At 32.7% G+C, this 25376-nt stretch overlaps 2 protein-coding genes across 3 annotated transcripts; one reads left to right on the top strand and one right to left on the bottom strand.

Annotated features, from left to right (window-relative positions):
• Positions 1–4399: 4399 nt before the first annotated feature.
• On the top strand, positions 4400–11097 carry LOC125863148 (branched-chain-amino-acid aminotransferase 2, chloroplastic-like). The gene is made up of 10 exons (XM_049543299.1): positions 4400–4565; positions 5611–5669; positions 5938–6112; positions 7444–7620; positions 8282–8413; positions 8520–8618; positions 9448–9564; positions 9649–9744; positions 10298–10410; positions 10835–11097. Exons 1-10 carry the CDS (start codon positions 4509–4511, stop codon positions 10947–10949), a joined length of 1140 nt encoding a protein of 379 aa, XP_049399256.1. The 5' UTR covers positions 4400–4508; the 3' UTR covers positions 10950–11097.
• Positions 11098–14709: 3612 nt separating this feature from the next.
• Positions 14710–25376, bottom strand: LOC125861973 (CSC1-like protein RXW8). 2 transcript variants are annotated; one of them, XM_049541914.1, is made up of 12 exons: positions 25198–25376; positions 23999–24393; positions 23412–23558; positions 22726–22789; positions 22380–22589; positions 21170–21349; positions 19885–20183; positions 18847–19117; positions 18354–18632; positions 16128–16361; positions 15871–16054; positions 14710–15795 (listed from the first exon to the last, which is right to left on the bottom strand). In XM_049541914.1, the coding sequence occupies exons 2-12, from the start codon at positions 24277–24279 to the stop codon at positions 15062–15064; spliced, it is 2883 nt and encodes a 960-aa protein (XP_049397871.1). In that variant the 5' UTR covers positions 24280–24393; positions 25198–25376; the 3' UTR covers positions 14710–15061. The 2 variants fall into 2 exon arrangements, with proteins under 2 accessions (XP_049397871.1, XP_049397872.1); XM_049541915.1 differs by having other exon boundaries at positions 23999–24336.

Below are 25376 nucleotides of genomic sequence, written 5' to 3'. Positions count from 1 at the left end.
CAGGTTAGGTTTTGAGATAACTTATTAACCGTACTAACTTTAATTCATCTTATTAATATATGGGTCAAGTTATAAGGGTATTAATTAAATTATGGGCTTGACCCATTAATTACTAATTTCCAATAATTAATTATTAGATAAATACTTGCTACTCAAATAATCGCAATTATCGAATAGTTCAAATTTCCAAACCAACTTCACCGACCGATCAAAAGGGACCCGAGGCAACCATAGGGAGGTATAAAATTATAATTTTACGAAAATTCTAAAATTGACTTTACGGGTCATTACAATATGTTAGTACTCTGTTTCATCAATTTTTATTTTCCCTTATTAGTGAATGATTCTAAAGAGTTTCACCTACAAAAGCATATGAGGTTGTTTAGTCGAAGCCTCAGTGGAGAGGCGTTAAAATGGTTCACATCTCAAGAACTCCGTCAGTGGTCTACATGGGGGGCTCTGGCCAAAGATTTTTTAGAAAGATTCCAGTTTAATGTTGAAGTTGTCCCTGACAGATATTATTTGGAAAAAATCAAGCAAAAGACCACGGAGGACTATCGTGAATATGCGTGCCGCTGGAGGAAAGAAGCTGCAAAGGTATAACCTGTGATGACTGAAAGCGCAATAACCTCTGCTTTTATTCGAGCTTAGGAGCCCGAGTATTATGAAAGGATGTTGCCCATGATGGGACAAAAGTTTTCGGAGCTGATCAGAGTAGGAGAAGTCATAGAGAATGGCCTTATGTCTAGAAATGTTACAAGTCTCACTGCCTTGCAGGCCACCAACAAATCCTCATTATCCATGGCCACAAGATTCGCTAGGAAAAAGAAAGAGGACGTGTCTGCTGTATCTTTTAGCCCGAGGCCAAGGCCGCAAAGGTATTTTGGGTCTAGCTCTACTATTGGGAACTCCAACCGATTTCCCATCTCATATATTTACCCACCATCTCCACAAGCTCCAATCCCAATCCCAATCTACTATGCACAACAGAACTACCAAGCACCACCGCCCATCTACCAAAATCAACCACTAACCTACCAAAATACACTACCAAATCACCAAGCCAATGCACCAGTCTACCAAAATCCTGGACAAAACAACCCAAATGCCAACAATCTACCCCGTCCTAACCTCGAAAGAAAGCCTCCCAGAGTTTTCACTCCTTTGGCAGAAACACGTACCCAACTATTTGAGCATCTAAGAGTGGCAGGATTTATCCAACCAGTAGGCGCAAGGACAATTAATCCCACAACAAAGTTCTTCCGAGCAGATCAACGTTGTGCATACCATTCTGGAGGGGCAGGACATGATACTGAAGGATGTATCAATCTGAAACATAAGATTCAAGACTTGATCGATAATAGGGTCATCACTCTCCAAGCCCTTGCCCTCAATGTGAACCTTAACCCATTGCCGAATCATGGAGGAGCTACCATCAACATGATTGAAAGAGACGAAGATTGGCTTGCTAATGGGACTATCGATGAAGCAACTGTCAACTCACTTATACCAACAGTGGCTTCATTGACCATAGAGGTCCGTCCAGAGTTTGTTGTAATAACTGCACCTCATCAGACATTTGCTTTGGTGAAGGAAAGAAGCAATGAGAAGTCCGTAGAAAGGTTTGTTGTCCAAGCGGCCACCACACAAGGGATGACACGTTCTGGAAGATGCTACATTCCAGAAGAACTAACTCATGAGATACGAAGAAAGGAGAACCAAAAAAGGCCGATCACAGAGGGTGAGGCTGAAGAGTTTTGGCGAAGAATGCAGCCTAAGGAGTATTCCATTGTCAAACATTTAGAGAAGACTTCTGCTCAAATTTCTGTTTGGGCTCTATTAATGAGTTCTGAGTACCATCGAAAAGCACTGTTGAAGGAACTTGATGAAGCATATGTGCCGACGGGAACAAGTGGTGAGAATCTGGCCACCATGGTAAGACATGTCATTGGGAGTCATCAATCTCTTTTCGAAAAAAGGAGTTGCCACTCGAAGGGGTTATGCACAACTGTGCCTTGTATATCACCGTCAAATACAAGGACAAGTTTGTAGCTCGAGTATTGATTGATAATGGCTCAGGGCTCAATATCTGCCCATTATCNAATTAGTATGCCCTCATTTTATTTTACTTTTTAAAATAAATTATTAAAAATGCTCCTTCAATTCATCCGTGAGATGTTATCACGTGGGTGAGATGAATATCACGTGACATTATATATCATTATCTTAATTCTATTTTATTCAATATCCTTATGTTTAATTAGGGATGGATTTAAGAGAGGAAGAAGATGTTCAACTGAATTTTTTTGATAAAAATTATTAGTTTAAATAATTCAAAATTCACCTTAAGATAAGATTATATTTTAATTTTTTTAATACTTTTAATTAATAAAATTTTGAATTCGCCATGATATACATTAGCTAACCTAATGTGGTTGCAAAACTACTAGAAGTAATGGACAAAATAGTAATAAAAAGGATTTTATTTTCCCTTCTAAGCTACATGTTAAGGGAATAGAGGGTTTTTTTTTTTAAGTAAGAGTTTCTTTTATTTATGAGAAAAAGGATAAATATATTTCTGAACTATCGTAAATGGTATACAGATATCATCCGTCATACTTTTGGGACATTGGTGTCCATGCCGTCTAAAAATTAGAGCATATATGTCTTTCACTCTAACAGAAGACTAAATAGGGACACGTGGCACAATCTTATCCGTCCATCCGATTTTAATAAATGTCAAATTGGTTGATAAGATTATGACAGTGCACGTGTATGTCCGTTAATATAAAGGGTATATATATGTTTCAGATTTTGGATGAAAAGGGTACCAATGTCCTAGAAGTATGACGGAGGATATCTGCATATCATTTACGATAGTTTGGGGTGTATTTGTCCCTTTTCCCTTTATTTAAACCTATATTAATTGGGAGTTTAACAAGATGACCTACAAATGGTGGGGGGGCGGTGCACAGAGGTGCATCCAGGATATCGGCAAGATGGGTGCACGATAACAAAAAAAATGCATCTTAAATATAAATTTGATAAATTTGACTTTTAGGTTCTTAATATGAACCATTAATTTTTTTTTAAAAAAATATAGATTCAAAATATATAATACTACTAGTTTTAAATTTTACTATACACGTTTGATTTAATTATATAAATTTTTTTATAGTGCTAAAAATTTTATGAATTTTCAATGTAACACACTTAAAAATTTTGAAAGATTAAAGGAAAAAACAAAAGAAAAATTAGTTGAAACACCAAAAATATTACCGATAACCACTTGGAGAGGTGTTACGCAAAAAGACAAGATATATAAGAGATTCAAATTTATATCATCACTTAGAGAGGTGCACATAATCATTATCGTATTATTATAGGATACTTTGAATGTGAGTTCACACATCTATATTTAAATATTTTTTTAAAAAATATAACACTATAATCTAGAGAGAGGAGCATGGGTTCACGTGAACCCACGGCACCCCCTCTAGATACGCTCCGAGGGGAGGGTGGGGGGAATTCTGAAATTTTAAAAAAATAAAAATGGCAAACTTTTAGTAAAAAGCGTAACTATTGTTTCCAATATATAGAGAAAGTATTAAGTATATATAGTTACTAATATATATATATATAAAGACAAAATACCCTATTATTCAAATTTATCTTTTATTTGTCTGGTTATACTGCATAATCTTACCTTACATACTCTCTTGTTTGTCCTATATGACAAAATAAAAGGTCAAGGACAAAATAAAAGATCAATAAAATATTGAAAGTATTATTTGTTTTGCTCATAGAATTATTATGAAGGTAGAGATAAATTAATTTAAATAAATAATCGGTCAATTTTTCATACCTTCTCTTATTTTACTAAATTTCTATGGAGAACATACAATTTTCGATCCTACTCAATTTGATTCGATATAGCATAAATATTCTTGAAAATGAAAGAAATGATTTTATTTTTCTTTGTTTGTTAACACATGAATGATTATTATTTTCACCTAACTACAGTTGGGCTGGTGGGGGGCTGATGAAAAAGATTCAGAGTATATGGGGAAAAAAGGCATACACCTATGTTTCAATTTTTATTTTTATTTTTAAAATGATATATTTTTATATTTAATAATAATTTAATTATATTATACTGAAATAATAATTTATAAACGTATAAATATCTATAGTTTATTTCAATCTTCAGATTATAAATTTCAAAAGTCATTTTTCTTTTTTTTATTGAAACTACGTGTTCATTCAAATATCTATCTCATAAATTGAGACGGAGCGAGTAATAAAGATAAGGTTAGTACACGAATAGACAGCTAGCTAAATTAAAATACTGCATGTTCTATTTATTGAGTACACCTTCTCCATAACTTCTTCATATATTTGTGTTTTGTTGTTCAAGTCCTCTCTCATTTTTAGCATTTTAATATAAAGTTTATTTTAGACTTTCGGGATAATAATATCTCCAACAATATTATTTTTTCTTGTGCAACATGATCATCCAAAGGGCTTCATGCTTTCACAGAGCTCTACTTACTTCTTTAGAGAAGGTCAGTGTATATATCTCCATCTTCATCACTATTTTTCGTATTTTTTTCGTAACAGAAATATTGTTAAGAACTCTCTGATATGAAAATAAAAAAGTTTGTAACGCTGAACTGAACTCCTAATTCTTATATGAGTCCCACACTTCATTAGCCCATATAGTTTCTTAAAGGATTCCTATAAGAATATTGAAATGGAGTACAACTATATACTCTCTTCATTTTATTTTAAGTGTCTTAATTTGATTAGACATAAAATTTTAAAAAGTAAGTGAATCTTTTGTATTTTATGGTGTCAAAGACCACACTATTCAAAAGTCTCCTTCATTTTTATAAGTTTCGTGTCTAATCAAACTATGATACGTAAGAATCGTTTGGTAAAATTATAAGAATAATACTGAGTAAGATGTGTTGGTAACGTTGAAATTAGTAATGCTGAATTGTTATTTATCCACTGTTTGATTTGGTGTATGAAAATTTTATCTTTGATCATGCTTATTCATGTATTATACATTGATGATACCATAATTTGCTATGTATCAGTTATACAACCTATTATATATAAGGTGTATAACATAGATTGAAATCCTATCAAATAATTACGTAAATAGTATTAGTTTCTTTAGTACATCCCACCAAACAACTCCTTAAATTGAATCAAAGGAATCGGAGCAGTACTCACATTATTCTAATTTATGTGACACAATATTTCTAAATTTAGAAACAACTAGCTTAATACTTTACGATTTACACTTTTATACCACATACAAATGTTACGAATATGACACATTTAAGAGTTAAATGTCGAAAATTTTATAGCTACAAAAATCTTAGACATGCTTAAAAAAGCTATAAATTTCAAGAGAATTTATTCATTTCGTAAATTTCAAATTGTGTCAAATTAAACTAACACAGTACTTATTTGCCTTTTTAAATTAATACACCCATACTGTATTAATTTATATGTTTATTTCCTCCTTTAATAACGTACTATTTAATATGCTATAACATTTGTGTCGCTATAAATTTTCGTTTCGATTTATGGTTGTAGGTAGGACCAAGGTACTTTACTGCCCCTGCTCAAACTTCTGCACAACCTTCTACTTATAGGTAAGTTGCATTTAAAATCAAATAACTCTATTTTCCTTTTATTAATTTTATATTGGAAATTTTCAATTTTTTCAAAAATATTTGTTTTAAACTAATTGTTTTTTTTAAAAAAAAAAATTAATAATTAATTGGTATTTAGTCGCATGTATTTTTACTTGAAAGAAAATTAAAATTTTATAAGTAAAAATTACTATATTAAAAATAATCTTTATATCTATTCCAAAATTTACTTATAAAATTATACTGAATATATTTATTATGATTTCAGGGATTATGAATCAAGGGATATTTTTGATTGGGATAATCTTGGATTCAAATTAATTCAAACTGATTATATGTTTATGTCAAGAAGTTCTCAAAATGGGAATTTTGAAAAAGGCAAGCTTAATCCCTATGGAAATATTGAATTAAGTCCCTCTGCTGGTGTCTTGAACTATGGACAGGTACTTTATTTTTAATTTTTTTAGCTCAAAAAAAAATTAATTCACTTTTTCTTCGGATTAATTTCATATATGATCACTCAACTTTTATTTATATTACAGTAAGATTACTGAAATATTACGAAAAAAGGTCGTTTAACTTTATAAATCGTATAGATATAACATAAAGTAATTAGGTGAAAACAAAAGAGAGGTTTTTTTTTTTGTTATAAAAAATAATTTAGCTAGTGACTTTCTATGATGCATAGATAAATAATTAATTTTAATAATACAATGAGGCATATATTAATATTTTATGATTAAAGTTACATTATTAAATGTTTCTCTTTTAAGAATATGCAGAATGTTAAAAGACAGATTATAACGATCAACTATACTACTTAATCCACTCCTTTTTAGTAGTCCTTTTTTTTAAAAAAATATTTTACTAAATTATGCATGTTAATTATATTTCAAAATTTATATTTTAACTACTTGAACTCTATGTACTTAATGATAAGGATAATATTTTAATGTTTTTTTCTTAATTTACTAAAAAAAAAAAGGTAAAAAAAAAGAAGAGAAGATCTAATCTAGTAGGAGTATTTATAGCCTGTTTGGCAAGTAGTATTTAAAGCCTATTTGACTAAATTTATTGAAATGCAAAAAAGTAAAATAAAAAATAAAAATTAAAGCCTGGAGTGACTGTAGAATCATTTATTTCTGACCAGCTACAATGATATAGTGTATGGTATAAAATTAAGACAAAAATTATGAAATTATGACTATAGTATTAGTAATAACTACTACGTACCAAACTTTCATGTTCTTCATTTATGACTATAGTAGTAGTAATAACTATGTCTCGATTTAAGGGTTCGTTTAGATATGGATATGAAATTACGAAGTATATATAAAAACGGTCAAACAATTTATAACTTTTACACAATTTTACTAAATAAATAAATCATAATTTATAAGCAAAATATCAAAATATAAGGCGCTGCATTAAAAAGTGATATACCTCTATATTTCTTTTATAAATAAATATTTGTGATTACAAACTTTCAAATACACGTAATTTATAAAAATCCACTAGTCAATAATAGTAGTTATTCTTTAATGATAATCACTTCACATAGTACAAACAATCTCTTCACACTGAGCATAAGTTTTTAATTTGCAAAATTTTAAATGACAAAATTGTTTTTTACAAAATATAAACTTATAAGTCAAGCATTACATTTAAAAAAAAATTGACACCATAATTTGATATCATATGTCCATACATTGATTTGAAGTTATAATTTTATATCGTGTATCTAAACGTTAATTTGAAATCATGATTGAAACAGGGTTTAATTGAAGGTACAAAAGCTTATAGAGTGGATGATGGAAGAATATTTCTTTTTCGTCCACAAGAAAGTGGAATTAGAATGCAAATTGGTGCTAAAAGAATGTGTATGCCTTCTCCTTCTATTCAACAATTTGTTGATGCTGTCAAGTTAACAACTATAGCTAATAAACGTTGGGTACGTAATTATTCTTCTCTCTCAAAAAATATTTTATTTTATTAAAGCGCGTTTAATACGATAGAAAATATATTTTTTTCTATGAATTTTAGAGTGTTTATTCACTTGACAAGTTTAAAAAGGGAAAGAGACTTATATGGTACGTTCTGTTTGATAAATGTTATTGTTCTTCAGATTTTAAGAATGTTCATTATTAAATAACTTTATAACATTATTATCGAGTTTTAATACTAAAAATAGAGTTAATTTCTTGATTAATCACTCAATGTTCATGAGATATGTTTGCGATTTCTGTTTGACTAGAGTTTCAAAAATATTTTTGGGCAAAAGATATTCCCCCCGCCCCCCTCCAAAAAAAATAAAATTGACCAAACATCGCTTTAAATTAGATGACATTATACTGACAAAGGAACTATAATTTTACAGTACATATAATTTTATCAACTTGAGTGACCATTTAGAAATTAACTCCTCAAAGTTATCTCTACGATTACTACATGCCCGTTATTTCGTACGATAAAATATTTTTTGCTTTGACATTTTCGTCATACCAAACACGCATAGATTTAATATTTTTTTCGCGATTCGCTATATCAACCCTCATTAAATATTTTTTTCTAAAATAACAATATGTTTTTTTAATATATGAATAAAAAAACAGATCCCTCCTGCTGGAAAAGGGTCACTTTATATTAGGCCTTTGCTTATTGGAAATGGACCTATACTTGGAATTGCTCCAGCACCAGAGTACACATTTATTGTCTATGCTTGTCCTGTTGGAAATTATTTAAGGGTAAGTTTAAATATTAACATTTTATTTTCTTGATATAAGTATATAATTATTATTTAATTTTCTTATTATTTTCACTTAAAGTTTCATTTTTTTTTTTCATATATAGAATGGGACACAACCATTAACTTTATATGTTGAGGAAGAACATCATCGTGCCTCGCAAGGGGGAGCTGGTGGAGTCAAGGCAATTACTAATTATGCCCCGGTAAATGCTTGATTTTTTTTATAACAATCATTCTCTATAATAAAATTTTATTGTGACGTACAATTTTGTTGATCAAATGTTCATATTATGTTATTTTCTATGTTCTCTATAACTATATATCACTATATATATATAGTAGGTAAAAAGTATTTGAACAAACGATGTTGTTATAGAGAGTTACGATCGTATATATCGACGATATAAAGAATTTTTACTCATCTAACTTTATTTTCTAGATACAAATCCTATCTTTATGGAGGATCACCTTTAATGTAATTTATTCCTTGAGTTTCGATATTATAAACTCCTTCCGTATCGCATTATTTGAAGGTGTCTGGACACAAAATTTAAAAATGAAAAAAAGGTTTTTGAGACTTATTGACTTAAAATAAGCCAAAAGATTTTGTGTAGCTCATCTCATTAATCAAAGACAAAATGAGAAGTTTAAAATTGAAATGTCATTTAATATAGAAATATGTATTTTTTAAATTGACTAAAAATGAAGAGTATTACATAAATTAGTCCAAAGTGTGTGAAAAACATTTTTACAAATATTAAAACGATAATTTATACTTGATCGAAATTTCAAAAATTGTGCTTTTTGGAGAGAAATTACTTTTTTTTTTCAGATTCTAAAAAATAACTTTTCTCATTAAAAAAAAACCCTTAAAGCTTGGCCAAACATCTCAACGACATAAAATAAAATAAATAACACTTTAAACTTCTCAGAAACTTAACCAAACAGACTATTATTAGTATATTCACATAAAAATGGTATTAATTGTTTCTCTTTGTATCTTAAAAGTCCTTTTTTTTTGTCATATTGCAGGTGATAAAAGCTATACAGAAAGCAAAAGAGAGAGGATACTCAGATGTATTGTATCTTGATTCAGTAAATAAAAAATATATTGAAGAGGTCTCTGCCTCTAACATTTTCCTTGTAAAGGTAATTAAAAAATTAACCTATGGTCTAATTATTTTAAATGTAATATTTGATCCTACATTTAAAATATTTTAATACATTCAATAGGGAAAAAACATTTCAACACCAGTTGCTAGTGGAACCATTCTTGAAGGTGTCACAAGGAAAAGCATTATAGACATTGCATATGATCTTGGATACCAGGTATATCATTCGGATATTTAGTTTACAAAATATAAATACAATATATCGATAGTATATTATCGATATAGGTATACTTTAGTCATATTGATAAATTAGATGGACGAAGCGTACATTTACGTAAATTCCTACTTTGATCTAGTCTATATATAGCTTTACATGATGAATGTTTACGACCTATCAAGTTAAAATGTCTTTGAGTCTAGTTTTCAACGAAATAAATCATGGTCACATGCAATTTTAATTAACTAATAAAGAAAAGGTTTCACTAATTATACAACTCATAGTGTAGATAATATTCACACAACAAATTTAATTTAACATATTATAGAAAGATTGTTTGTCTTATTTTTCAGGTAACTAATTTTATTTATTATCATGTTTCGTTAGTTACCCGTATACAATGGTGGAGCCCCTTGTCTAAAAAGTGTCAATTGAAATTTTTTTCGCTTGAAAATTACATTGTTTAGATATATATAACTTTTTTTTAAATGTATATATACTATATGTTAAATTCCTTTGAATTATTCGTATCGTTAATTACACTTTGGTCTAGGTTGAAGAACGTTTGATTGAAGCAGATGAATTGTTTAGTGCTGATGAAGTATTTTGTACTGGAACTGCACTTGGTGTTGCTCCTGTAGGAAGTATTACCTACAAAAACAAAAGGTAATTTTAAATCCAATTTGAAATTTACTCTAGTGTATCGAATAATTATCGACCAAATTTAATCTAGACAGATACTATGGGAGTAGGTATAAGGTGGGGGAGAGGGTCGGGTAAGGTTGTAGGGGCGTGGGTAGATCTACATGGAGTTGAGGGGTTCATTCAAATTCTCTTTGTCGAAAATTGTATTGTATAGTTAATTTCTCCAGTTTTGTTGTTCGTGTAGAGATAGAGTTGAGCTTTGTCTAACCTGCTTATATCTAATCCGATCCACTCATATTTGATTTGACCTGCTCATTTGCCAGCCATATTAGTGTCTTTACCTTTTTCTTATTATTTTTTGAGGCATCCATATTTAATTAATTCTTCTTTTGCTTCTATTTTGTTAATTATTTAGCTAATTAGGATTAATGATGTAAATTTGCAGGATTAACTACAAGGTAAGCTTAGACTTAATAAGTGAGCAATTGAACTCAAGATTAGTAGCAATTCAAAAAGGAATTATTGAGGACAAGAGGGGTTGGATTATTGAGATCAAGTGAATTTTTGGTTTAATGATGTTTTCATTAGTCAAAGTTGTGCTCTATTTGTAGAGATTATAAGATATGTTTGCAATGTATAAGAAATTAATTAATGAGATTAAGAGAAACTATATATTATTGTATTAATTAAAAGGGTTATGTTCTAAAAGATCTACTTATGTGTCAAGTGCACAAATAGTCGATTTAAGGGCCGCTTATAAAGCCATATATATATATATAGCGAAGTATATAATTTCTTATGAATTTAGCTGCTTCAGAATCAACTTCAAACTTACGAAAATGAAGTTGAATTTTTCTTACGTCTTTGGATAACATGTAAAAACTTCAAACTTCAGACATTTAATCTAAAACTTGGCTTGACATTCTCGAGCTTGAGATTCCAAAACTCATTCGTGATACCTTATACATTTCGTTTCGTTTAATCAATCAAGGAATAATTACGGCCCTAAATATTTCGGCAAACTAAGTTATAATAAAATATATGTACAAAATGTATAGATTATTAGAAAACTAATTGATCAATCTATATATATCCATAACTTTTGTTCGAAAACTAATTGATCGAACTATATATATTCATAACTTTTTCATAATTAAAGCATTATGATCTATAAGAACTTATCTCCCAATTGGGCCATTGGGATTGTATTAGATTGATGTTCTAAAATTGCATATATAACATTTTTTTGTTGGATAATAGATACGTCGCATTGTGACCAAAAGTTAAAAGTATTATTAGAGGCCCAAATGTGGTGACATCCTTACAATTAAGTGAACAAATAGTATCAATAACTAAACTTTGAACTATACATGCAAAGAAATTTGGAATGTACACACATAATAAAATCAGACTAATTTTGATATCACTGACTCTAAATATTTGGTTTCGCTAATATTTATGATGAATCAGGTGGTCTATTATTGCTGCACAACTTCCTGGAAGAATTGATAATGATATAAAAAATTATTGGAACACCAAGTTGAAGAATAAATTATTTGGAAAACAACGCAAAAACCATAGAGGGAAAAGCCAAAAACAAGTATCAACAAAAGTAGCAAGAGATAATATAGTTTATGATCACAACAATATTATTATTAACACAAACCTTAGCTAGCCTGAATGAGCTTCCTATTTTTGCAACCAATTATACAACACTCAAATCAAGAAGAGCCACGTGTCGATTAGAAAGTTGTTGATGAAGCTTGGAGAAATATTCTCAGATGATAATGATGATGATGATGGTGTAACAAATCCTCAATATGATCCACCTATGGATAATTATTCTTTGATGTATCCAATGTTTGATCACAATTTTATCCATTTGATGACTTCTAGTCCAATGAATGTCATACACATGACGAAATCGCCTTCCTTAAATTCTAATGAGTACAACATGGACGAGAAAGCATTTTGTTGGGTTGACACTGACACTGACACTGAGAGACGAAAGTTAGAGGCACCAATGAGATCAGATACTCCAATAGTCCTAGCTATAAACGATGAATGCGGGTGAGATTGAGCATGTGATGTACACTACTAATTCACAAAAAAATATAGATGGTCTTGAAATGTTATATGAGGATATGTTTAGTAAGAAACATGTCACTACTTTAGGAGGAAGCTTGGAGTGGGAAGATATGAATAATTTAATTTGTTCATATTTCCAATTCCTCCACTAGTTGTTTCAAACAATATTGAAGGTGCATTTGGGAATTATAATGATGAATAATATTTTTGTAAACTTCTTCTATGTGATTGTGTTTAATTGTTGGAGAAATTAAACCCTAATATATATACTTGTTTACCTAAATATTTGCATCTTTTCACTTGCTTATTAAATTAAGTTGCATATATAACTTTAGGCTGACTTTTGTTCCTCATGAATAGTATTTGTTTGGTAAGCTACAGACTATATATAGTCATGATGTGGTTGATGAAAACACCGTTGACATATGAAATAATTATTAACATATGTAAAAGGATCAATATGAGTTGTCGTGGGATGATTGAGATTTCTTCACGCTTAATCAAAGGTGTTTTGGGTTTGAGCCCCTTGAAATGGAAAAAAATCATGTTACGATAGACTTAATTAGGAGCTAGCATCGCCCTCAGAAATAAATCATGCGAATTCAAATTTAGTCGACTTTGCATATATATATATATAGTAACTCATCTTTGACTTTTTTTTTCTTTTCTTTTTTTTTTAAAAAAAAAAAATATATATATATATATATATAGTAACTCATAAGTCATGTACTTTATTTGAAATTTCTCTGCCTAATGACACACTTTTGTCAACTCCAAGTAGATTACTTCAAATTAATTTATGACAAGATGGTATTTTGTACTAATAAATAATGTAAAGTCACTAATTAGAAGGCCAGTAATGTTGTTTTTAGTTTAGAGGTCTAACCTAGGCATTTAATTAAACAAATGTACCCTAGGTAGGAGGTGACAAAATTGGGATTTAAAACTTATGAATTTAGAGTCTTAGTCATCATTTTACATTATTATGTTCTGAATTTATAAGTTATACATATTCAATAAATTTCTTAAGACAAATACAAACTATGAACAAAAGTTATTGAGTTCAGTCAAACACATTATCGTATCCATCGTAACTTTAGTTTATAACATGTAAATTATAACCAAGGGGGAGGAGTTAAATGGTAAGGGGGTGGGCCAGTCTATTTTATTAATATGTTACATGTTTTTGTTTTTTGTTTGTTTGTTCTTAGAATAAAATTTCAATGTTAATAGAAAAACTGGGAGGGTAAAGTTGTTCTAAATCGATAAAAGTAGTAGTATATTTGGCCTTTGCCTAAAGCTTAATAAAAATATATTAAGCTCATAATAATTAATAATAAACTAAAATGGTTTATTATTAATTTATTAAATGAGAGTGACAGTCACTAAGAAGAGGAAATCCCTTAAGATGTCCTATGTAATCACTGGACAAAAAGTTTATTTTTTTTCTTATAATATAAACTAATTGTGTTGAAAAGCATGGTCTTTTTTTGGACATATATAAGGGACTGTGGATTATTCTGTCTCCAAAGAGAAGCAGATAAGCTAATGTCATACATTTTAAAAGTTGTCAAAAGAAGGAAGCAGATAGTTTGTCTACGTCACACCTATTATGAGCAGTGCAATCCTTTTAAATTGTCTATATCACACCTTACAAGAAAGAGGCCTGCACCGCTCATATGAGCAGTGCAATCCTTTTTTGTTTAAGATGCATTCAAGCATTTCTAGTTTAATTTAGAAGCTACATATGTGAAGAAATGGTGAATCCGACACTAAAACAGACACTTTTGAATCTTAAACGCCAAAAGAAATACTCTCCAAAAATACACATCAAAACGGACGGTTAACCTATTTAAGGGCGAACTATAACTACCATCTTTTAATACTATAATCCCCGTTAACTCCAAATCCATCCAAAATATTACTACACAAACTCTAAAGGTAGTTTGCCCACAAACGGGCGAACTACAATTTTTTTATTAACTCCTCACGCGAATCTATCTCTTTCTCAAAAAGTGTTTGTTTTAGTACCGTACTCAAGAAATGGTCATGTTATTCCCAAGCATTCTCCATAATTGTGTAATTTGGTTATCATAACCTAGGTTCTATGAATAGGAAAAATACATATTCCAACTACTATTAATAGGGAAAAATATACAAATACTCATGTAAGAGTAGTTGTTTTCCCTTGTGTTCTTAGTGCAAAACTGCATATTATAACTTGAGACAAAGTTTCAAAGAAACAAAATTTTACTCAGATCAAGTAAACTGTTTCACAAATACATCTATGTACTTATACACAGGTATCCATAGTCATGGAACCATCTATAGTATAATATAAAAAAACAATCTATAGTAACTCTCTAAGTTTTGCAGCTTCAGAGCCTCCAAACAAGTTCTGTACACTTCAAGAAGTCTCTTCGGATGCCATTTTTCGAATGTATGTTTGATGTACACTTCCAAGGAGTCTCCTTACAAGGCAGTTCATACGACACATCAACCGTGCTCATACAATAGGCAGTCGTAAGAATGCAGAAATAGCACCAACACCAACGCGGCATATATATGCACAGAAAAGATCCATCTACTTGCCACGCGATTTTTCAATTTCTGAAGACGTACTTGATGAAGGATGAAGAGGACTGTTAATTTCCAAAGATGTACCTGGTGAAGGAAGACAAGGACTTTTAATTTCGGAAGATTTACGAGGTGAAGCAGAATGAGGGCTTTTAATTTCCAAAGATTCACGCGGTGAACGAAGAGGACTTTTAATCTGTGAAGATTTACGCGGTGAAGCAGAACGAGGACTTTTAGTTTCTGAAGATTCACGCGGTGAAGGAAGAAGGGAAGTTTTAATTTCCCAAGATGTATTTGATGAAGGAAGATGAGGGCTTTTAATTTCCCAAGGTGTACATGGTGAAGGAAGATAGGAACTTCTAATTTCTAAAGATGTACGTGGTGATGGAAGATGAGGACGTCTAATTTCCAAAGATGTACGTGGTGAAAGACGATGAGAAGGATTTTTAATTTCCAATGACGTACGTGATGAAGGAAGGTGAGGACTTCTAATTTCTAAAACTGTATGTGATGAAGGAAGATGAGAAGGATTTTTTACTTCCAAACATGTACATGATGAAGGAATATGAGGACTTCTAATTTCCAAAGACGTACGTGATGATGGAATATGTGGCGGACTTTTAATTTCCAAAGACGTGTGTGGTGATAGAAGATGAGGACTTGATGTATGTGATAAAGGATGATGAGGACTTTTAATTTCAACAGATGTACATGATGGAGGAAGATGCGAAGGACTTCTCCCTGCAAACAATAAAGCGTGTCAAAAAACATCCAGATAAACAAGGCAGTCCACAGTAGTTATTAAGCTATTTGAACCTGGATTAACATCTTCTATGTCTTGAACCGTATGGATTCTCATGTTCTCTTCGTCATTTCCAGGAGCAGCTTTACCCAGTGAAAATAAGGTTGATTTGAACTGACAATACGCTGATGTGAGTTGTTGATACGTCTCTTTCATCCTCCCATGTACCTCGTCCTGCCTATCCATCTCAATGAGGATCTGTCGAAATGTGCACGGAATAAGATGGCATATGTGGATGACCATATAAAATAAACTGTGTGATTAGTCATACCGGAGCAGGAGGGTCCTTAAACAATGGTTCAAACCTTTGCCTACAGTACTCATGGAAGAGGAGTGTACAGATTATCAATGGAATAGTGAAGCTTGATGTAGATGAAGATTTTTTAAATCCAAAAACCGCCAAAGCTATAATTTGCATCAGCACCATTGAGAAAATTGTCGTGTTGTGCACAATAGGCCAATAGGTTCCACCAGTTTGATATTTTGTCACATATACATTGAGGATCTGATAGTTTCACTAAGTTGTCAGACCGCAGGCTAAAGAGGAAAAAGGAAAAAATATACAAGAATGTGGATATTCATTGGTGAAAAGGAAAGAACATCAATCAGCAAAAACTTGGCAAATAATCCCTTCTTATCTCAACAAGTAGCAAGAGAATGCAATTCCGCATAGTGATTCCATAAGCGGAAAATAAAAACCTCCTAGTACTTTAAGCAGAGAAGCAGTAAGAAGTGCATGTTTCTTCGAAATAATGCTTAGAATTTAGAGGTAATACAAAAAAAACACTATATATTCCACCATGAACTACATGCCATCTCCCACCAGAAAAGATACTGGGGCCAAACAATGTTGTATTAATTTGACAAAGCTAGTGAGTAAGAGTGTCACCGAAAAGCTTGCACTATGAAGTAGCACTTTAGAGAGTAAAGAGTTTCAGGATAAGTACAATCGAGACTGAATTTTATGCACTGAAATTTTGGCCAGCATATGAAAAGTGAAGTTGAGGTGAAATAAGACAGGATTGCGGTGCCTAATTGCAAACAATTTAGATTTTAGGACCGATGTTCCAGGAAAATGGTATCATAGATGAAGATGTCACACAGAAAATAAAAATAGGATGGTAAGTACTACCAAAATGTCATGTGATAGGAGGGTACCTGACAAAGTGAAAGACAAATTCTATACAACGGATCTAAGACCTACAATATTGCATGGGAATGAATGTTGGGCCTCTTAAGCCCAGCATATCCACAAGATGAGTATCAGAAGATGCAGATGCTAAAATCGAGTCCAGTCATACAAGATTAGAAAATATTAAATATAACCACATTTGGCAGAAGGTGCAAATAATACAAAGAGGACAAAATAAGATAAGATCGCTTGAGATGGTTTGGCCATATCCTACATCGACCTCCAGAGGCACTGATTTATAGGTGTGGGACCATGGTGAACGCAGGTGTTAAAAAAGCAACGAGGTAGACCTAAAACCTCATAGAAGAAAGTTGTCTCGAAAAAACTACAATATCTTAGCATCCGTGCAGACCTAGTGAAAAATAGAGCACAATGCAAGAAAAAGATATATATAGAGGCGATACCAACTAATTCGGGGATTAATTACTACTCATGTTAGTACATTTACTTTAGGTGAATACAGGCATTAAAAAGGAACAAGGTGGACCTAATATCATATAGAAGAAAGTTATCTTGAAAGACCTACAATATCTTAGAATCTGTGCAGACCTAGCGAAAAGTAGAGCACAATGCAAGAAAAAGATCTCTATAGGCGATACCGATTAGATGGGATTAATTTCTACTCATGTCAGTACGCTTACTTTAGCTCCACTACTTGCTCGGGGTCTTTATGGATATTAGTGATTTATATTAAAAATTCTAGACTCTCCAATGCTAGAGAAACTATTTTTTTCTAATATTGGAGTATGACGGGTTAAAATGGAGCAACATGGACAGTGAGGATTCATTTAGCTGACCCTAACTCATTTGAAATTGTGGCATAGTTGTTATGTTGTTTAATGATAGTTCATACCATATTGAGTATCTGAAATGCTCTTCCGAGAAATCTGTTACTATCTATCCTAAGCTGATTGGATCCTAAATATATCCCATATCAGCACCAACTTATGTCATATCTATACCAAAACATCACAGAAAGAGAAAAGTCTGTGTGACGTACTCTAAAAACATCACTTTTCATAAGTTTCACCACATATGAGAGATGAGAAGTGTAAGCTCTAGAAACAAGAAGCTCATTAGCTGTCAAAATTTAAAGGCAAGGACAGGCATCCAAAAAAAAAAAAACCCACAAATCAAGACAAAATCTGGATGCACTTTATTATTCTAGGGTCATTCGTAGAGGTCAATAAATACTGCTAAAAAAAGGCGTTAAAAAAATGTTAGTTTTCAAGACTCTGTGACCAAAATGTCAACGAACTAATAGAGATATAAAAGAAGATTTTTAAACTAGAAGGATATATTTACCTGATTACGATATACGAGGTAAGCAATGGAATAATAAACTACCAAGAATGGCAGTATTACAGGTGCCAAAATGGCATATGCAAAACCAAAGAGGCCAAATAGGAGGATCCTCGGAACTTCTGTATGGTATGGAAAAGTCAGTGTTCCATGACATGAAGCATCCATGTTTCTCATAATAAACCTGGAGAACAATCTGCAGATGAGACCGAATGGTTGTAAGAGTTCAACAGACAGACTTGCCCAGCCAGAAGTCAAAACATAAGTCATAAAGAAGGTGGCCTGCAAAAAAAAACATATTACCAATCAATCAACTCTTGAGGTCGCATATATTCACGATTTATACGATACAATATCATTGATGAAAGACAAGGGTAAGCAAACTAATTCATTAGCATTGCTAGGGAATAGAAAATGAGAAAACATGAATATTTGAAAAAGATGGTTACATCAAAGACAGAAAGCGGGTAAACACACAGAGAGAGGGTGGAGTTACCGTTGATGGCACAGCCGTTGAAAGTAGATTGTTCACATCCTTAAAAATTTTATTGAATCTGTCAATAACAGATCCGGAGACAATGTTACCAAAGAAAACATTCCAGATGAAGAAATATAGAACTTTTATGCATGCACTCCTCTTCCTGCCACTACGAGAGATAGAGCCTTCCATTTTAGAAAATAGCATCATCAACGGAGGAACTATGTAGGAAAACAAAATTAATACAACACTTGGTAGATATCCAGTGACAAGCTGAGTAACTCCTCCGCTGCAAGAAAGAGGGAGAAATGGATTACTATATTGCTCACGTATGTTTCCCTCTCATTATATAATGTCTATTTCTGAAGCAATGACATAAAAAACACAAGTTATTTAATGCATGAATATGAAAAACTCTAATTAAAGCAAACAGGAAATGTTACAATACAAAGGAACGTGGTAAATATTGAGAAGAGAACCATATCACACATTCGCTTGATAACATCTTCTTTGTTGGGTCCAACTAGTAGTAATTTCTATTAGGTTTCCACACTTATCTTCCCATTGCCCCCTCCCTGTAGCTAGATCAAGAAAGAACATTTGGATCGAGATCCACAACTGTGGATTCCAATTATTCTTTTATTCTTATTTATTTATGTATATGATCTGCTACTATCATTTGGTATCGATCATTAGCTTCTTCTTTTAAACCCTTAGTCTGTCTAACGCCTTCTGATTTGGGTCCGCCCTGGGCCTGGGGTTACGTTAAGACCATTTTCTTTCCTTTTTCTTTAGATGATGAAAAATTAACTAAAAACTTTGAATGCTTATACTGATTGGATCTACTTATAGAATCCTCAGTATCATCCTTTCAAAAGAATACGATCATGAAATTATGCAGCCAGACTTTATCTAATTACATTCAATATAATGTCTATAAGTTATCTACACACACAAACACTTCTGACTCTCCCTCTCTCTCTCTCTCACACACCCACACACACTCACATGCAAAACCACCTGTACTACAAGAAATGGAAATGTCTTTTGCATTACCTCTTTAAAAGTCCTCTAAGAAATGGAAATGTCTTTTGCAGCTTGTCGAGGTGAACGAGACTTTGTGTTAGTGAAACAGGCACAAGGAAAAATGCCACAAAAAGAATAGAGGCCACTAAAAGCGCAATTTTACGAATCCAAAGGAGTCTGTAAGGAACACATATGTTTGACCAGTACATATCATCTGGTTCTGGAGCAAGATCCATAACCCATGACATGGGATTCAAAGATTGAAGACCTTGCGAAGCAACTAAAGCAGCATACCGATTCCTGAAAAAAACTAAAGCAGCTGCAGACTCCTGCAAGAAAAATGTATATCCTTTAGTTCACATCATGTTTTGGCCAACAACAGTTTCAAAAGATTTGACCAGTTAAGAGTCGAGCACAAGAAAGCAAATCACCAATAAAACCCAGAGGGATTAGTACACATACTCTGGAACATAAGCAACTCAATGTTGTTTCTGTCATTGAAGTGAAATATTTGAATATTAAGCAAATGGACAATTGAGCTAAACTAAGGCCCAGTTAGCTCATGAGATAAGGATTGTCTAAATTTATACAAGGAGATAACAGCCCTTACCCTCAACCAATGCGGGAGTCAAACACTCCCGTGCACGTTCAAGTCTGGACATCTGGTGATGACAACATAACATGAGGGTGCAATATTAGGTATACCAAGGACAGGATGAGCTTGGCTCTAATACCATGTTAAGAAAACAGACATCGAGTCTAACTCAACACCAACAGTTAGCCCATGAAGTAAGGATAACCTTAAACCATATAAGAAAACAACACCTTATACCCTCGACCAATGTGGGATCCTAGCAGAGAGGACCGGGAATATGGGATTTCATGAGCTATTTATGCATTTGAACTTTGGAGCAATAACCACAATGAGCTAGTTCCTACTAATAACAATTCACTAACTCATGGAGCTCATATTCATCATGCAGCATGCCAAGTTTTAAAGGTCAAATGTACACCACATAAAGTTTCAGATAAATTACTTCCATATAGTTCCAACTATGTAATGATGGACACACAGTACTGAATAAAAACTTTGTCCCTAGGCATACAGAGGCATAATCATAATAACCAAGCCACCACTTGGCAGGTATTGGTGCTGCCTACTGACAGGTATTGTCAACAGACTGAACAGAAGCTGAGCAATAAAATGTGTAAAAGGACTTCATGAAAACACAATCCTCTATGCAATAAAGGAAATATGCATTGAAGTACTCCTAACATATGAATATGTATGATAATATAATGGGATAGATGCCACCTTTTTTCTCAAATCTGAACCATCACAATCATCTCTTCCTTTATCACGATCACACTCATTGGTAATCATCTTGAAAGACGAAGTAGCTCCTCCACATATGCCACATATCATAAAATTTGATCCAGCATAAAGCTCCTTTTGGGTTGTTTTAAGCATCCTGAACACCCCCTCTGCATCAATCTGTCGCCATACAACGTATGGTACATTAAGCATCAAATACAAAAAAAGTGAAGGAGCAAAGGAAGAGCACCAACCAAGAAGTTAAATGTCAAAACAGTAGTGTAAGCAGAAGTCTAGATTAAGAAGAAACCAACTGAGTACTATCTTAAGCTCATGCAGAAACAGTTTCTTTCTCATATCAAAAAGGGTTATAAGAATACTCAAATAAGAAGAAGAAAAAGGGAGGTGAGCTGCTCGAGGAGTAGTGCTTTTCACTTAGGGCCATTGAAGCTAATAAAAAAGGCCCCGTATGTTTCGGAAACAATGTATTTGAAAAGAAAAAAAAAAAAAATTCAATTTAGAGAAAAATGGTAACATTGTTTTGGTCTTTTTTCGCAAAATTTTTCTAACAAATAAACTTCAAAGCTTGAAAAAGTTTTTGGCCAAAAAGAAATCACCTTGTGGAATAGTGGAGGTGCGTAAATGTGCAAGAACCTAACCAAAAACTACCACATAAGGTTATCATTTTTATCACAAGCATCACTGGGCCCACTCTAAAAGGCTATAATCATCAGATTTTTTTTGAGAAAAGGGTAACTTAAAAACTAGAAGAGATATCTCCATCTCAGATGAAATGTTCATCCCATTCCTCAGATAAGACCAAAAAGTATGTGCTTCCCAACAGAAGCTTCTGCTATCTTCTTTTCTTTTGATAAATAAAGCATCTGCTATCTATTATGTAGTACTTGGTGGTGAATATCTACCACAAACCAAACATTGATTTCACCTCATCTTACACATTGCAAAGTTATTTGTGTACCTTTCTGAACGTGAAAAATGGGACTAAACTTATAGGTCCCAGTCCCCACATCTCCCTTCATGCAATACTCATAATATACACAGTTTCATCTCAAATATTAAAAATCAGTTGAAACCATAACAGCATAATCTATTCGGGCACAAGAGAAACTTTGAACAACACCAAGCACTCCAAAGCTGCAATGCAAATGCTTGCCTAGTTAGACTACAATATAAAGGATCTTAATCTCACCAGCAGTTTCTGGACATAGCCAGAGCGATAGACAATTTGATGAGATAGATAACTTGATGCGTAGTAATTCATGAAGAATTTTTCCAGTGTTTGACTGTATGATTCTTCCTTAGACTTTGGGATAGAACGGACCAGAACAGTGAAGTAACTTGGGCGGGAAAGTGATGAACTGAAGTATGCTAGCCGCTTCTTTGAGATACTCTTGTACTCCTAAAAGAAAGCAGCAAAAACTTTAAGATAAAAACACTGACACAGCATAAGTACGAAGTATCTAGTGTAAAACAAATACAAGTTCAACAGGAAAGAAAAATAACAGATGATTTAGAAATTAGTAGTAAATTCTTACAGAGTAAAGAAGAAGACAAGCGGAGCAGGATATGATATACAATGCAAGGCAGTGAACCCAAAACCTGAAGAAAAAGTAGAGGCAAATTTAAGTGAAGAGTAAACTGTGATAGAAAAGAAGCACAGTAAATCAAGAAATAATGTCATTAACACATATTTTTTCTGTGAAAAACGGAATTATGGTAATCTTACAAGTAGATCTCTTCTATAATCCCCCCCTCCCCCCCAAAAAAAAAAAACTTATGTGGCATCGTTTGACTTGGCACAAAGTTTAAGAATGAAACGAAGACTTCTGAAATTTGTGTTCTAAAACAAACCTTAGATATTTGTGTGGCTATAAATCATTTCATTAGGGTAAAAGTGAATTATAAAGTTTAGTTGTTTCTAATTATACAAAGGTGACATTCTTTCTTGGACGCACTAAAAAGGAAAGTGTGTCATGTAAATTGGGACGAAGGGATAGTTTCTCGTTATTAGGTAAAATTCATTAACTTCATATGCAAAATGCTGAAAGGATTAAACTTGGCATTTGCAGATTGTTGGACACTAGGCAAAGACAAAAGCTTTCTATATCGCATGGAATAAAATCACTACTTGCATTATGCATCCGTGTATGTCCATTCAGAAGGGAATAGATTAATTATCTACATTCAAATAATTAGCAGCATACTTTCACATGTTTCATACCATCTTGACCCTGGCTCAACATTCACAATGGTGAATACCTCCAATGACTCGGCAGGAATTTGCTGACGTTTTATATCTTGACCAAAATAATTAAGAGGCACCACGAGGAAAAGGCCTAGAGTAGTTGCAATGGAGAATATTCGGAAACTGTCCACCATAAGAAGCAGGAAAAGGTAAGTACACTTACCAGACTAATGGTACATAGACCCGACATAGATGAAGTAAAGATAGGTGCACAGCATACTTAAGAACAAATTCACCATCTAACATATGCTATACATCCTCATTGGGAAATGCATACTGTAATAGTACAATGACATCAAACTGTCCACCTTTATTGGAAACACACTATTTAAAATCAGTCCATGGCAACAAGCAATTAATATTTCAGTAACAAGTGGACATCTTTCCACTGGAATTCCTCAGCTTGATGAAATATTCACTAACAATTACTGAACTTCAGTTGAAACGTGAACAAAGTTGAGGGAAGAATCGCTAACTCTGAATTTCAGGCACTAAATTGACTTTTTCAACAAAAAAAGGTGAGGAAGTAATTACTTCTATAATGAGGAAAGTTGAGCTTTCACCTGAAAACAATCATCCGCACTAACACGAATGCATCCAAGCCCCCGGCAGCAACTATTTCATCATCGGATGCTTCCCATGCCTTCAAGATCCAACTAGGAGAAGGAACAAATCGCTCAAAGTTAAAGCCACCGAGCTGTCTTGTTCGTACCCGAGCAAATCTCTGGCTGAAGTAGACATTTACAAAAGTTGGTTGTTTCCTTAGTAAGGAATACAGAATGAGCAGCACCACACAGACTGAAATATTAACTCCAGCAGAAGTCAAGAGTGCAGCTAGCTTCATCCCCGTCTTTCAAATAAGCCAGCAACCTCAATCAATAATCAAGCTCATAGGCATTCCCTAATGACTGGAAAACATCCAGTAGCCAGAAAAACAGTTGTTTTGGCAATCCACAAACTGCAAAAGTAAATGTTTTAGGCTCAAGTGTTTCATTTTTCACAAATATGACAGAACTAGAGAAAATCACTTCCCATAAGGTCAAGAATCAGTCATGCAACTTGCAGAAAGAGATCCTCTTCTATCAAAAATTGTCCAGTAACGAGGAACCACAAATCCTATCCTAAATTTAAAGTTCATAACTCAAAAATATCCTACCTTGTTAAATGAACCATACTAAAAAGTTGATATTTTCTAAGGGAAATGGCGACACTAGCATAATATACCATAAAACTAAAAAACAAAGGCCCCAAGTTCTCTTTTTATTTTTTTGGGTATCATGCTTTTAAAAAGAGCAGCAAAATGCACAATTGAGCAACAGTAAAGGTCAAAGTCCACTCTGAGATCCGGTGATTCTCAACTCACTTTATTGACCACTAGGGTACACCTTACCAAGCCGACTTTGGCAAGCATCACTTGGAATTAGTCTAATGCACACAAGTTCGTCCAAACACCGCAATTTAATTTTTTTCTAAAAATAAAAAGGTTAAATGCTACGTAGAGAGATTCCAACTGCTGATTCGAATTGGTGAACTGCTATTTGAAAACCGCCACATCTATCTAGTTAGCAACAATCAATTTACCCACAAATCACTTCGAATAGTTAAATTTAAACTCAATTGCCAGTAACACCAAAAACTTAAGCAGAACAGCAACTTGAACAACTAAAATTCGTGACACAAACTAACAAAAACATTAATGGAGCAAAATCTACACAATTGCTCAATTCAATTGAAAAAACAAAACTTACATTAATTGACTCACCGGAAAGTGATAATTTTCTCCGATATGATGAATCCGAGCAACCAAAAAAACAAAAAAAAAAACTATTAATTCCTCCTTTAAAGCAAAAAAAATAACCGCAATTGCTTCTACTTCACAGCGACTACAATGAGTATACAGAAAGGTAAACAATTATTTTTAGACCAAAAAGCCCTTAGGAA

The sequence above is a fragment of the Solanum stenotomum genome, chromosome 4 (genome assembly GCF_019186545.1).
Source record: "Solanum stenotomum isolate F172 chromosome 4, ASM1918654v1, whole genome shotgun sequence".
Lineage (NCBI taxonomy): Eukaryota > Viridiplantae > Streptophyta > Magnoliopsida > Solanales > Solanaceae > Solanum > Solanum stenotomum.
The sequence above is the reverse complement of the archived record's forward strand: the minus strand, read 5'-3'. Positions and strand labels throughout refer to the sequence as shown.

What these genes read in the sequence shown, in the direction of transcription:
- LOC125863148 (XM_049543299.1), top strand. Translation starts at nt 4,509, where the DNA reads ATGATCATCCAAAGGGCTTCATGCTTTCACAGAGCTCTACTTACTTCT. An exon ending in TACTTACTTCTTTAGAGAAG is followed by an intron (nt 4,566 to 5,610) that starts GTCAGTGTATAT and finishes TTATGGTTGTAG; the next exon opens with GTAGGACCAAGGTACTTTAC. An exon ending in GCACAACCTTCTACTTATAG is followed by an intron (nt 5,670 to 5,937) that starts GTAAGTTGCATT and finishes TTATGATTTCAG; the next exon opens with GGATTATGAATCAAGGGATA.
- LOC125861973 (XM_049541914.1), bottom strand. Translation starts at nt 24,279, where the DNA reads ATGAAGCTAGCTGCACTCTTGACTTCTGCTGGAGTTAATATTTCAGTC. An exon ending in GCTATGTCCAGAAACTGCTG is followed by an intron (nt 21,350 to 22,379) that starts GTGAGATTAAGA and finishes GTATGGCGACAG; the next exon opens with ATTGATGCAGAGGGGGTGTT. An exon ending in CAACGGCTGTGCCATCAACG is followed by an intron (nt 18,633 to 18,846) that starts GTAACTCCACCC and finishes TTTTTTTTGCAG; the next exon opens with GCCACCTTCTTTATGACTTA.